The sequence below is a fragment of the Chelonoidis abingdonii genome, chromosome 11 (assembly GCF_003597395.2).
Source record: "Chelonoidis abingdonii isolate Lonesome George chromosome 11, CheloAbing_2.0, whole genome shotgun sequence".
Lineage (NCBI taxonomy): Eukaryota > Metazoa > Chordata > Testudines > Testudinidae > Chelonoidis > Chelonoidis abingdonii.
Genome location: NC_133779.1, coordinates 44154264 through 44167072, shown reverse-complemented (window position 1 = coordinate 44167072; position 12809 = coordinate 44154264). Strand labels below are relative to the sequence as shown.

Genomic DNA, 12809 nt, shown 5'->3' with positions numbered 1-12809 from the left:
TGGCAGACCAGATGGTTTCCTGCCCCCCTCTTGGGGGAAGGGACTTGCAAACGAGTTTCGCTACCTCTGCTCTCGACTGCTAGCTCTTGCACCCCCGGAGGGTCTTTGAGAGCTGGGCCACAGGGTCTCTCTCCTCTTACCTCGCAGGCTGGTGCCCGTTGCCTGGGGTTAGTCTGAGTGAGCAGCATTGTCCCAGGGAGTTGGGTGTCAGGAAGGGTTGGTCCCCACCCCGTCCATAGTCAAGTCTTTCTAAAGACCCACCCCCAGTTTCTTTAAGTCAGTCCAAGATGCTCTTTGTCAGCATTAAAGTGACTCCAGGGAGATTGCAGAGGAGATGCTCACGTCCCCCCACCCCAAGCTTGTCAATCACGCCCCAATCATTGCCTGGATCTCAGCTTGAAGCAATGTTGCTTCCTGCACTTGTAGCCTCCCCAGGGGGAGGATTCTGCGACCCTGTACAGAAGGGTTGGGATTTTCGGGGAGTCTCCTGGCTCAGCCCGAGCTGCCCCTCTCCAGGAACCAGTAGTTAGCAATGTGTGTGCGAGTCGTGGCTCTGCTAAGCAGCTGAATTCTGCTTACGGTGTTGCTTTTGGGTCCAAAAGTGTTACTGATTCGGGTTAGAGTAGTGCCCCCCCCCCCCACAACTCCGCTGTGCTGTATAGCTTCTTTCCACTACCAGTCAGGAAAATCGTATCTTGTAGTCCCCGCTCTGGGAGCACTGACTGTCAACAATATGGAGCTCAGCCCTGTAGGTACCTGTGCTAGACGCAATAGGCCCAGCCGTAGCTAGGCACAGTGTTGGACTAGGGGTTCTGTCCGTACAATACTTCTTAAAGGTAAGTTGTTCAGTTCTTCTCTTTATTCGTATTTTGGGATGTTGGGACCAGAGTCTTCACTGCAGGACAAGGAGCGGGAGCTCAGCCCTTGGCAGAGTTCAGTCCAGTGGGAATCACTTTAATGCCTGTATTGGAGGGAGTATTCAGCACTGCCTTCTCATGGACTTGAGTGTCCTTTCTCTCTGTCCCTGCCTCTCCCCCCTTCCACTTGGCCCCGTGTGTCTGTCCCAGCAGCTCCTCTGGAAGGGGCCTGCAGTCAGGTCACTTAGATTCAAACATTCCAGGATCTTATTGTTTACACTACATAATGTAGAGACATTTGTAACAATTGTAGGATTCCATTGAGAGGAAGAGTGCCAAGGTGTGGGCTGGCCCAGGTGGCAACCGCAGAGCCGTGGCCCTCTTTCCACAGCATCTGGAACCTTTCTGATCTTTCCAGAGAGGAAACCATCCTCTGTGTGGCTGTGGCGCCCTGCGACTCTTCCCCTGCAGGTTCCCTGTCATTGCTAACCCCGGGCAGCCCTGCTGCTGAGAGCGCCAGTGTTCACGGTGCTCTGGGTAACCCCAGCACAGTACCACTGTGCTGCCCAGCCTTGTTCTAAGCAGGGTTACAAATGTGGCAGCTGTGTCTGTCTGTGTCACCCCAAGGAGGTGGGGGGGCATTAGATGCAGCAGGACATAGCTCCTGCCCTAGGGAGAGGCTGTCACTCCTATCCATATTAGCAACGGGGGAATCAGGGCTGGGGAGAGGCCACAGTAGAAGCACCCTGCGCGTGCGTGTGTGTGTGCGAGTCTAGTCACCAAAGACCATGATCCTTCACTTGCACTCACAGCAGTCTATGTACAGAGCTTGTAGTTTTCATATTGCAGAGACTTTAAAAGCGTTTTTTAATTTTTAGTCGTCGTACATAACAGATTTAAATAATAAAGAGCGACTCCAAGTTGGCAGCTAACTGCACCTCTGTCAATAAAGCAGCTGCACCCAATGAAATGCTGCCCACCCCATCACCTACTGCTGGGGTTAGAGAAGCCCCTAGCCCCTGCTCTCCAGCAGTCACAGCTCTAGATGTCCTCCTGCCAGTGGCTTCTTTGGCCATGGTGCCTATTAGTGACACCAACCCAGAGAGAAGGCAGCCCCTTGTGCCCTTTGCTCAGGTGATGCTGGGCAAGCACCTTGGTGCTGGCAGTTCAGGGTCTGCCTTGCTCTCTGGGACAGTTAAGAGTAATTCTCAAAGCCCTTCAGCCCTGATGAAATTGTAATGGGGCCTGGGCTCGTCCAGAGACTGCAATGAAATAGGACAATGCTGCTTCCCTAGACCAATGGCCCATGCAAATCCAAATCTAGCTACTGGGAGGGGATGGCACATGGGGGGGGGGGGGGGAACTGTATCCCCCAAGCCCTCATTGGAGCCAGGAAGCTGTGCAGCAAAGGGCAGGCAAAGCCAAAATGAGAGACCGAGAGAGCTGGAGGCAGAGGCTGGGCTCTCCCTGGGATTTCATTGAAGGCTTGATGGGCCAGCACAGTTCTAGACAAGAGGCACTGCAGAGAAGGCTCTCCCTGCAGAGAGAGGAAGTGGCCAATGTTAGCTGAACAGAGGGAGCTGGGGGAGGGGGTGGCTTGAGTGGGCCAAGTCTGTCGTGGAATTTAAAAACAAGGATAGAGTACGGAGTCTACAGTTTGCCCTTGGCCCCTGCTTCCATCTCAGGAGCCAAGAGGAGGGTGTGGCTGCATTGTACCGCCACCCCTACTCCCCAACAGGAAGCAAAGTCTGGCTGCATGGCAGCAGCAGGGACCCCCCCCTAGGAGATGGCAGTGGAGGGAAGGAGCTAGAGAGAGGTGAAATTCCTCCCTATTACTTTGGGACAGAGGCATCCGCATTAACTCTCCACATGGCCTTTATATAGCTGCATTAGNCCCCCCCCCCCGCTTTATTTTGGGATTAATGTTTAATGAGTTTTTCTTCCATTTATTAACTTGCGGGAGGTTGATCTTGCCTGATTGCAGCTTGGACTTTAGGCATTAAGTCGATTAAATCAAGGTCACACAGGGCACAATCAACTGATGCTGGGGATCCAAGCGCCCCTGTAGCCAATGAACATTTCTACAGGGAGCAGAACCCTCTGTGGTGTGTGCTACACCCAGACGAAACCATCCCCTCAGAGCAGGCCCAAAGCAAGTCCCCCCGGCCCTGCCCTGGGGCATAGCTCTGACACCAACCACAGGCAGCTGCTGCAGCCTTACATACATCTGACGAAGTGGGTATTCACCCATGAAAGCTCATGCTCCAAAAGGTCTGTTAGTTTATAAGGTGCCACAGGATTCTTTGCTGCTTTTACAGCTCCAGACTAACACAGCTACCCCTCTGATACATGGCCTTACAGCAGCTCTCTAGCCAGGCCAAGATGGGGCAAAGCAGAGGGCATGACCCCAAAGGAGTGCTCAGCTGACTGCCAGTGCTGCAAGCTTCCCTGCAGCAGTGTGCTGGCAGTCCCCGGTTAGGCCCCCGACACAGTGAGCTGGCCCCTGGCCATACTCAGCTGGGACGCCCAGTACTGTCCCTGAGGCACAGCAGTGTCTGTCTACCTGCCCCCCCGGGGGGGCAATGGGGAAGGGGGGGCTGCGCAGCAGGTGCCCATGTCTGTCTGTCTGTCCGTCCCCAGGACATTTGCTCACTGGAGGCACAAGCAACAACTTCTCATGCAGAAATTAGGCTCCATGACACAGGAGGCGCTCAGCCCTGATGAGCAGGTTTCTTGTTGATTTGATTATTTCAGATTATGCTGACTCTGGGCCTTAGGCTGCCTGCATCCCAGGGGCCGCATTTAGGAAGGCTAGCTGTGGCCGTGCAGCCTACCAGCTGTTTGTCTGGCTGATGGTCAGTGGTGCTGACAGCCACCAGGGAGAGGGGCTGGGAATCCCTCTGGAGTAAAGTGCATGTGCGGCCCTGGCTCTCACGGGCATGAAGCTCAGCCACACACCTTACACCAGGGCCCTTCTGCTCCCTCGCCCATGCGCCCAAGGAAAGGGGGGGTGCAGGGGATATCTGCTGGGAGCCCTGGGCCTGGGCCATTGTATAGCAATTGGAACAGGTTCTACCTAACCTGGCCCCTGGGGCAAGCCTGTTCTCCTGGGCTTTGCCCCTTCCAGAGGGGGCTCCTCTCAGGAGATGACTATGAGTAACCACATCACAGTTAACCCTTTGGGTCCCCTAAGAAGGTGGGAAATTACACTGCCCCCCTCCCACACCGATCAGCTTTGTGAGTGCAGGTCCTTGGGGCCCAGCCCAGCAGGGCCCTGTCCAGGCTGTTTTCTCACATGCACTGAGGCTGCAGGAAGGGAAAAGAGCATTTGCTTGGAAATGTCATTTCTGCCCATATGGCCTGGGTGCTGGGAGAGCTCAGATTTACCCACCAGCTCCCCAGTTCCATTTGCCTGGGTGCCAGGGTCAGGTACCACAGAGAACGCTCAGGCTAATCACAGCCCCTGGCCTGCCCTGTGGCTGTGAAGAGAGAGCAGCTCCAGGGGCAGGCCCTGCCCCAGTTCAGAGAAGAGAGTGGCGCAACTTGGCCTGTATCCCTGTATCCCAGAGGAGCAAGCAGCCCAGTTCCCCCTCCTGCAATGCTCTCCCAGAGCCTGGTCCTGGGGGGTGTTATATGCAGCCCCAAGGAGGCTGGTTTTGCACTGATTAGCAGAGACTCTGTCCCATTAGCTTGCCCCTTGGGAGCCAGGCACCTTCCATGGCCATTAGCCTTCAGCACTGCTATGGCCATGGAGAAGCGGGATTGGTGGGATTTAGCTTTAGGGTTGCACTGCCTCTGGGAGCAGCAGCAGTTGGTGAAAGGGATTACAGGGAGTTGGGGAGAGATTGATTAAAGTGAGTTTAGTTGGAGATTAATGGCTCATGGCAGATAACAGGGAAACTGCCAATCAGCACAGGGGCCCGAGCAGAAATGCATGGGGTGAGTGACCTGGGGGAGGGAAGAGCGGGGCTACAGCACCAGTCCAGCTGCTCCCTGAGAGGGGAAAACCTCCAGCATCAGCCCCACCCCCATCCCCTAAGCTAGAGCTGGCCCTGGGGAACCTGCAGCAGAGGGAGGTCCTGAGAAAAGGGCAGGTTTCTGGCTGCTTGGAAGCAGGGCCAGTGGAGCATCTTTACTTCCTCTGCCCCTGCCCCAGCATTAGCCCCCTCCCCACACCCCAGCAGGATCCTGGCCCCATAGGAAGCCCCCAAGGGCAGGCACCTGAACATGCTGCAGGGCCCTGGCAGCACCAATGATCCGGAGCCTGACCCAGCTGCTGGGACAGGCTCCCTCTAGCAGCTATGGAAGGAAGGAGCTAGTTCTGGTAACTTCCCCAGAGTCAGAGCTGGGGAGATGTAGGCCTGAGGTCTCAGCCCAGGGCAACTCCAACCCTGGGGCAGGAGCTCCTCAGCTGGTGAAGCACAGGATGGGCATTCCCCTGCCCTTGACAGTGCTCTGTACTGCCCTGGCGACCTCTCCGAGGGTGCCACCCATCCAGCACCCCACTGTGTGACTGAGTTCTAATTGTCTCTGCCCCGTGCTTCTGGCCCCAGTCCCAACACCCTACCCGCTCCCATGCCTTTGTGTTCATCATCCTCACCCTAGCTGCCACCTTCCCCCCGACCCAGGGTCCCCCATGCTGCCAAGGGGGCCAGGGACCATAACAGCTCCTGGCTTGACCTCCCTGGGGCAGCGGCAGAATCCTGGCTGGGAGGACATAGGGGTGTGGGTGGGCGGGGAGGTTGAGGAGTCTGGGACCTTCCTCCCCCATTTCCCTCTGCGTCTGGGGCAGTCCCTGTGGTGATGTTGGTGATGTATCCACAGAGACCCTGGGTGGCCGGTTCAGTAATGCCAAGGAAACAGTCTTGGGTAGGAATGTTTATAGGCTGAAGCCTGGAAGCTGTGTGGTACAGACAGGGCCACAGCATGGAGTGAAGCAGGGAGCTCCCAGTGTGGGAGATGGGAGAGAGGGGCTGGGGCAGATGCTTCCAGCAGCTTTTCACGGCACCTTCACCACCTGCATGATGTTGGTGTAGCCGGTGCCAGGTTCTCCAGCCTGTCACGATAATCACGACATCATTGGAGCGCAGGAATCCACGCACTCTCCCTGGATGGCAGGCTGGGGAAAGGTCAGGCAGGAGCAGCGGCGGGCAAGGTGGCCCTGGCAGGGTCCCCATGGAGCAGCAGGGGGATGGAGAGCTGGCTGGGCCAGACAGATGGCATGGGGAGGGGACTGCTGGGGGCTGGGTGGAGTGGTTGGGACTAGGCACTGAGTGGGGAAGACCGTGCCAGGCATGGGGTAGAGAAGAGCTGGCTGAGCCAGGCAGGTGTTGTGGGAAGGGTCACATTTACCCATCTCTATGCTGAATTGCACTCTGCGATCCACATCATCTGCCCACACCTTCTGCTGTGCCCCCCGATAAAGAACAGGGAAGACGCCCCAGCACAGGTGTGCCTGGCGTGCCACCTGCTCATTCCGTGTCACGGCAATGATAAGGGCACGAGGCTGGTAGCGGGAGAGCAGCTGTGCAGACCTGTGAGAAAGGTGGGAGGGTAAAAGGAGTAAACTAGCTCCAATTCCCATATTCATTCCTTGGATTCAGCCTGGTGTCCGGACTGGATTTCGGATTGGGAGTGCAGTCTAGTGGTTAAAGCAGGGGTCTGGGAATCGGGACTCCTGGGTTCCCTCCTGAGCCTGGGGGGCGGGGAGGGGCTTAGTGGTAAGGGATGCAAGAGGACTAGGAGTCAGGACTCCTGGAGTCTATCCACGGCTATCACTTATAAGGACCTCAAGTCCTTTCCCCTTTCTGTGCTTCAGTTTCCCATCCATGCACTGGGGATAGCCCTGTCTCCACTGAGGTCTGTGAGATCTGGAAGTGCTGCAAACTCCCTGCAGAAAGAGTGCTAAACAGGCCAGGGGTTAGTGATACACATTGTTCCATGGGGAAGGTTCCAACCCACTGGTCTCCTCCTCTGTGCTGCCCCCTCCCCTGGGCACCCTGAAGGGTACAGCTTCCACACACAAGCCTGGCTCCACACTCTCTCCAAGAGCACAGCCCCCATCCCAGGAGCCCCAGCCCTTCACCTCTTACCTGCCCGAAGTGGTCAGCACAATAATGGCCACAGCGCAGCACTTGAAGGACGCCTCCACACCCCAATGGCTGTCACCTCAGTGGGGTCCTGGCTCAGATGGGTCACCTTACGCAACTCCTCAAACAGCTGCTGGTTATAGATGGTGGCCTCAGCCTCCCTGGCAATCTGCAGAGAGAAACCAAGCAGCTGGAGAATGAGCTCACTACAGCCAACACACCCCACCCTCCCTACAGCATGCCCTGCTGCAGGAGACTGATCCATGAGCTGGCAGCTCCCACCAAAGCCACACTCCCACCCCACTGCCCCTTGATGGAAGAGAAAGCTCCTCCCACAGACAGCACCCCCACTCTGCTCTCCATAGCACCTCCTGCTGGGAGAGGCCAGGCTGAAGCGCTGTTATGTCTCTCCAGGGTACGCACCGCAGGCTGCATGCGCACAGCTTCCACGGGGTAGGTCCCCTTGGCTGTTTCTCCTGACAACATGATGCAGTCAGCTCCATCCAGCACAGCATTGGCTACGTCACTGCTCTCTGCCCGAGTGGGACGGGACTTCTTGATCATGCTCTACAGCATCTGTGGGGGAAAGGGAGGGAGATATCAAGGACATGTTTCACACGATGATGTGACCTGATACTTATTGCTAGCGCCACATCAGCACTTCACCCAGCATTTCCAGGTGGGGCCCTGTCCCCAGGGTTCCCAGGCAGATATAAGGGTTGGGGGTTTTGCCTAGTGCCCCAGATCTGGTGGGGCAGGATCTGGAGTCCCCATCTGGGCACAGAGAGATTGGGTCTGTCCAGGTCAGCTCATGCTACTCAGGGGACCACACTCACCTGCGTAGCACATATCACAGGCTTCCCGGCACGGTTGCAGCGGCCAATCATCATCTTCTGAGCCAGGAAGACTTTCTCTGCTGGGATTTCGATGCCCAGGTCCCCACGAGCCACCATTATCCCATCACTGGCTTCCAGGATCTCATCGACCCTGCAGCCAGGACAGAGCCAGGCTCAGTGCTATGGGCAGGGCGCAGAAGAAACCTGGCCCTGGTGTCCACCACTCCAGCCAGCTCACAGGGGATACTGCACTGCTGCACAGCATGTTAACAGAACCAGTGAGTCTAGTGGTTAGTGTGCAGGAAGGAGAGTCAGGAGCTCTGGGCAAGAGGAAGGCACAGGTAGGAGTTTCTCTTTCCCACGGCCGATTTTACAGATGGACAGATAGGGCAGTGTTCCGGAGTGACCAATTCCTGGGACTGCACCCAGCTGTGTGCAACTCACCTGTAGGGGATGGGTGGGAGGCAGATGGATTCCAGGTACTGGGAACGCAGAGATACGCAGACAACGGGGCAGATCACTCAGTGCAGTGTGTAGCTGAGGGTGATCAGTGGGGCAGAGGGACAGACGGACGCAGGGCAGAGATGGGCTCACTGGGGCACAGGAATGGATGGATGCAGCGGGACTGAGAGATGGACATGGAGTGGCCAAGTGCTGTGGGACATAGGAACAGATGGACGGGGGGCAGATGAACACTGGGAGGGTGAGTACTAGGTAGGGCAGATGGGAAGACAAGAAAGTTACTTTCTGACACCCTCGTGGTTCTCAATCTTGCTGATGATCTTGATAGCGCGGCCGTGTTCACCCAGCACATCCTGGATGGCGGCTACATCTGCAGCTTTGCAGATGAAGAAGGCAAAGATTATGTCCATGCCATGCTTCAGCCCAAAGTGCAGGTCATGGATGTCCCACTCTGACACAGCTGGGAGGTCAACCTCTACCCCTGGCAGGTTGACCCCCTTGCGGCTGCACAGCATCCCCCCATTTTCCACCTCTTTTATGCAGCTGTCAGCACCTGGCCAGGGAGAGAGTGGCAGGGTAAGGCTGAGACACCCTGACCAAGGGAGTAGCATGAGGTACAGAGGGGGCAGCATGGAACCTCAAGGGTGCAGCAAGGGGCACAGAGGGGGCAAGGGTGAGGGAATCACATGGAAAGGGGACAGGTGACTTATACGGGGGGGCCAGCACAGACATGGGGGGCAACAAGGAGCAGTGCAGACACTCTAGGAGTGTGGGCTGGGAGCTAGTACAGAGGTCCACAGAGTGTGGGGGGACGTATGATTTCCTTGACCAGCAGGGAGATGAGCCCATCATCCACAAAGATCTTCCCACCGACCTTGACAATGTTGGGGAGATTTTTGTAATCCACCCAGATGGTGGCCTGGTCGCAGCACTCCTTGAAGGCATCGTCAGTGGTGACCGTCACCCGGGAACCCTTCACTAGCTCCACCTCCATGTTCTCACCCTGCAGCAGCATGGATGGGATTGGGGCTCCATCACAGCGTGGCCTGCCCTGATCCAACCAGATGAGCTCTGCTCACTGCAGCCCAGTCCGCGATGCCCCAGCCCTCCACAGTCACCTTCCCAAGCCTTCTGACAATGCTCCCCCACACCCAGCACCCACTGTCCCATGCCCAGCTCACTGACCCTTCCAATGACTCTCTCTACAGCACAGCTGGGCAGACACCCCGCACACACACTTACTCCCCTGCAACACCCACTGCCCTCATGCCCAGCTCACTGACCCCTCCAATGACACTTTAAGCAGCAGAGCTGGGCAGACCCCACCTTTTTGCTGCTGATCTTGCCATACTCACCACTTTCACCAGCCCCATGCGGATTTCCGGCCCCTTGGTGTCCAAGGCGATGGCCACAGGGCAGTTGAAAAGTGGGTTGGAGGCGAAGCTCTCAGTTGCCTCCCGGATATTTTCAATGGATCCGGCATGATACTGTTGGAAAAGAAGGGCTGGGTCTTTAGGGCAGGCACCATTCAAAGGCCCTGTGCCTTGTCCCCAGGGACCCTGCCCCACCCTGGGGCTCTGCACCTTTGTCACAATCCTTACCCATCCTGGGACCCTGCCTTGCCCTGCCCTTCCCCTCTCGCCAGGGTCTCTGTGCTCTGCCTCTGGGACTCTATCCCCAGGGTGGGCCCCATCCTGGGTCTGCCTCCAAGTCTGCAGGAATCATTTCCCACTGCAGCTCCCTCCCCCAGGGCCCCAGCATGAGGAATCTTCCTTGTTCCAGCCTCAGCAGACAGGACTGTCAGCCAATCACAGGGCAGGATTGCTCCCCAGCAGTCTCCAGTAGGCAGGATATTCCCCAACTGTGCAGTACAAAGATCCCGCCACTATCCTGAGAGATTGGGGGTTCATGGTGTGATGTCCCTCTTCCTGTACCTCATGTGAACCATGCGAGAAGCTGAGGCGTGCGATGTTCATCCCAGCCTTAATCATCTCCCTCAGCATCTCCACACAGCGGGAGGCAGGACTTGCAACAGCATGGGGCTCAGGCGAGTACTGCTGATGGGCAGCTGCCTCCCACCCCACCCCCTCCCCAGGAGGTGCCTCCAAACTCACTTCATGGACTCCCCTCCCCAGCAGGTCCCTCACATCTTGTTCTTGTACCCCAGGAGCTCACCTGTGCTCCTTGCTCGCCCTAGATGGGTCCCTCACACTCTTATCCAAACCCAGCGTCCCTTAGAGCCATGGTTCTCTATGACCAGCCTGAGGACCGGCACTGGTCCCTGACATCTCCCTAACCCAGTTTAAGAGGGCAGCAAGCTAGCCCCTGGTATCGAAAAGGTTGAGAAATGCTGCCTCAGAGGAACCAGCACCCCCGCTGCTGCTGTGAGTCCTCCCAAGGTTTAGCTGCAGCAATCCATGTGGAGGAGGGGGTGGGTACCTATGGTGCAGATGATGCCAGTATTGCGGGTGGTGATGGGCTCAGAGTCGATGTCCAGCAAACAGAGATGCTTCAGGAAGGTGTTGCCATGGCCGCTGTCTGCTGGTGCCTCTGGAAGAAGGCCATGCCAAGTTCCTGGGTGAGCTGGGCCATGTTGTCCAGCAGCCTCAACTCAGCACCTGCTGACACAGGGACAACTCCTGTGTTAGGACCCTGCCAGGGGCGCTTTGCCAGGGGCCCTCAACCCAGGCACTATCAGGCTGCTTGGCTGGGTCTCTCTCACGCAGATGAGGCAGGCAGGAAGTGGCACAGCTTATCGAGGCACCTGACAAGTGCCCTGTGATCACTACTGTGTCTCATGATCAGAGAGCTCACAGCATTGCTGCTCCCTGAGTGCTAGAACTCACTGCAGAGACTGGCCCGTGTCCCCAGGGTAATTAACACCTTGTTAAATGGAGCCCCTGGATGATTGCTTCCCAGGACTCAGTGAAGGAGCAGCTGAGCAGGGCCCAGACTCACCTTCCATGGTGTGGATCCAGAATCCCCAGGGGCTCTCTTGGCCACCAGCTTCTGGCTCCAAGCCTCCAGTCACATGTGTCTCTGGGATGGACACTCCCAGCCCAAAGGTCACATGAACAGTTCAACTCACCAGATCCAGGCTGACCCTGCAGCTGACTGACAGCACAGGAGAGGCCATTACCCATCCCAGGAGATGGCAGCACCACCTGGGATACCATACAAGCTGCACACCCCTATAGAACAGGGGCTTGGGCTGCTGTCAGTCTGATAATATACAGACCTTGAGGCCTGAGCTGTGAGTGCCACATACTCCCACCCAAATCCTCAAACCTGTCATTAGGCACCCAAATATCTGCCTACTGCACCTTCCTCTCCATCTGTGGCCACACAAGGACAGAAAGATGCAGAGCTGGAGTCTGTGTGGACAGAAAGGCTGCACCCATTCCAGTCTCAGTGAGAACAATGGGAGTCTGCCCCAGCTGGGATAGTACAAAGGGCCCATGGTCAGTCCTCAGCTGTGGGGTGACAGGTAAGGCCTGGCATTTCCATCTCAGCCACTGTTATTACTAATGCTCCTGTGGCATTATAACATCACACACACTCCTCAGGACCCATAGACATGCCCCCCACCCTAGAGAAGGAGGGGTAGGCTTGGGGTGACTGGGAATAGCCCTGGGGAAGTCAGTGGAGTTATACTGCGGGATAGTCAGGCCCCAGCTCCAAGGACCATCCCCAGGAGGAGAGATGCAAGCGTGAGGCCCCTGCCAGGATAAAGACTGCAGTCTGCACAGGAGGGGGTGAGCTGCCTGCAGTGAACTGGGAGCCACTCACCTCACTCAGGTTTTGGTGCTGCGTTTCCTTCTCAGTGGCTCTGTGGCGACGCCCAAGTGAAAAACAAGGAAGTGGAAGCCATTTCCTTACTCTCTGCCAGCCCCTCCTGAGCCGCCCATTCTCAGCCCCTCCTTGCTCCCTTCCCTGCTGCTCCCTGGCCCAGGCGCTGTCCCACTCCCGCCTGGGCAGCTGGGGGCATCCTCTTCCTGAGCTGTTAACCCAAACCCCATTTATTGGCTCAGCCTAATGCTGGGATGTCTCAGTTATAGCAACTCCCAGCCCCAATCCCTGCCCCATGCACCACACATCTCTCCCCCGATGCTGGTATTTCTCCTAAGAGCCCCATGGTCCCAATTCCCCCTCTGGGCAAGTGTCAACTGGTTCTCCCATCTGCCTGCTCCTGCTCCCAGGGGAGGGCCACAACACTCTTGCTTTGGCTTCCTGTCCAGGCAGGCGACTGCTGCTCCCTTTGGACAATCAGGCCTGAAGAGGAGAAGGATTATAGGGGCTTACAAGAGTCTGGCACTCCCTAGGGGCTGGGAGCCTCTTCAGCCTCTGGAGCAGCTCAGAATCCCTTACAGACACTTTAGCCCTTCACCACCCCCGGGCTGTGCCTACTGGAGGTGCAGCCCAGAATCTCAGTCCTAGTATAGACAGGCTGCCAATCCCTGCCATGCTCAAAGGTCAAATTCCTTACGGTCATCAGACCCAATCCCCTTCCTCATCACACCCAAACCCCTCCCCTCAGCCCCCCTCTCAGCCCCCACCCCCTCCCC

At 57.0% G+C, this 12809-nt stretch overlaps 1 protein-coding gene across 1 annotated transcript; it reads right to left on the bottom strand.

The window, feature by feature from the left end:
• Window positions 1–5856: 5856 nt before the first annotated feature.
• PKLR (pyruvate kinase L/R) lies at window positions 5857–12780 on the bottom strand. The gene is given in 15 exon segments (XM_075070988.1): window positions 5857–5904; window positions 5906–5964; window positions 6210–6391; window positions 6950–7010; window positions 7013–7115; window positions 7370–7522; window positions 7783–7933; window positions 8527–8797; window positions 9061–9247; window positions 9600–9731; window positions 10179–10270; window positions 10684–10767; window positions 10770–10862; window positions 11203–11358; window positions 12034–12780. Coding segments are annotated over 14 exon segments (1623 nt in total). The 5' UTR covers window positions 11210–11358; window positions 12034–12780.
• Between the last annotated feature and the right edge of the window lie 29 nt (window positions 12781–12809).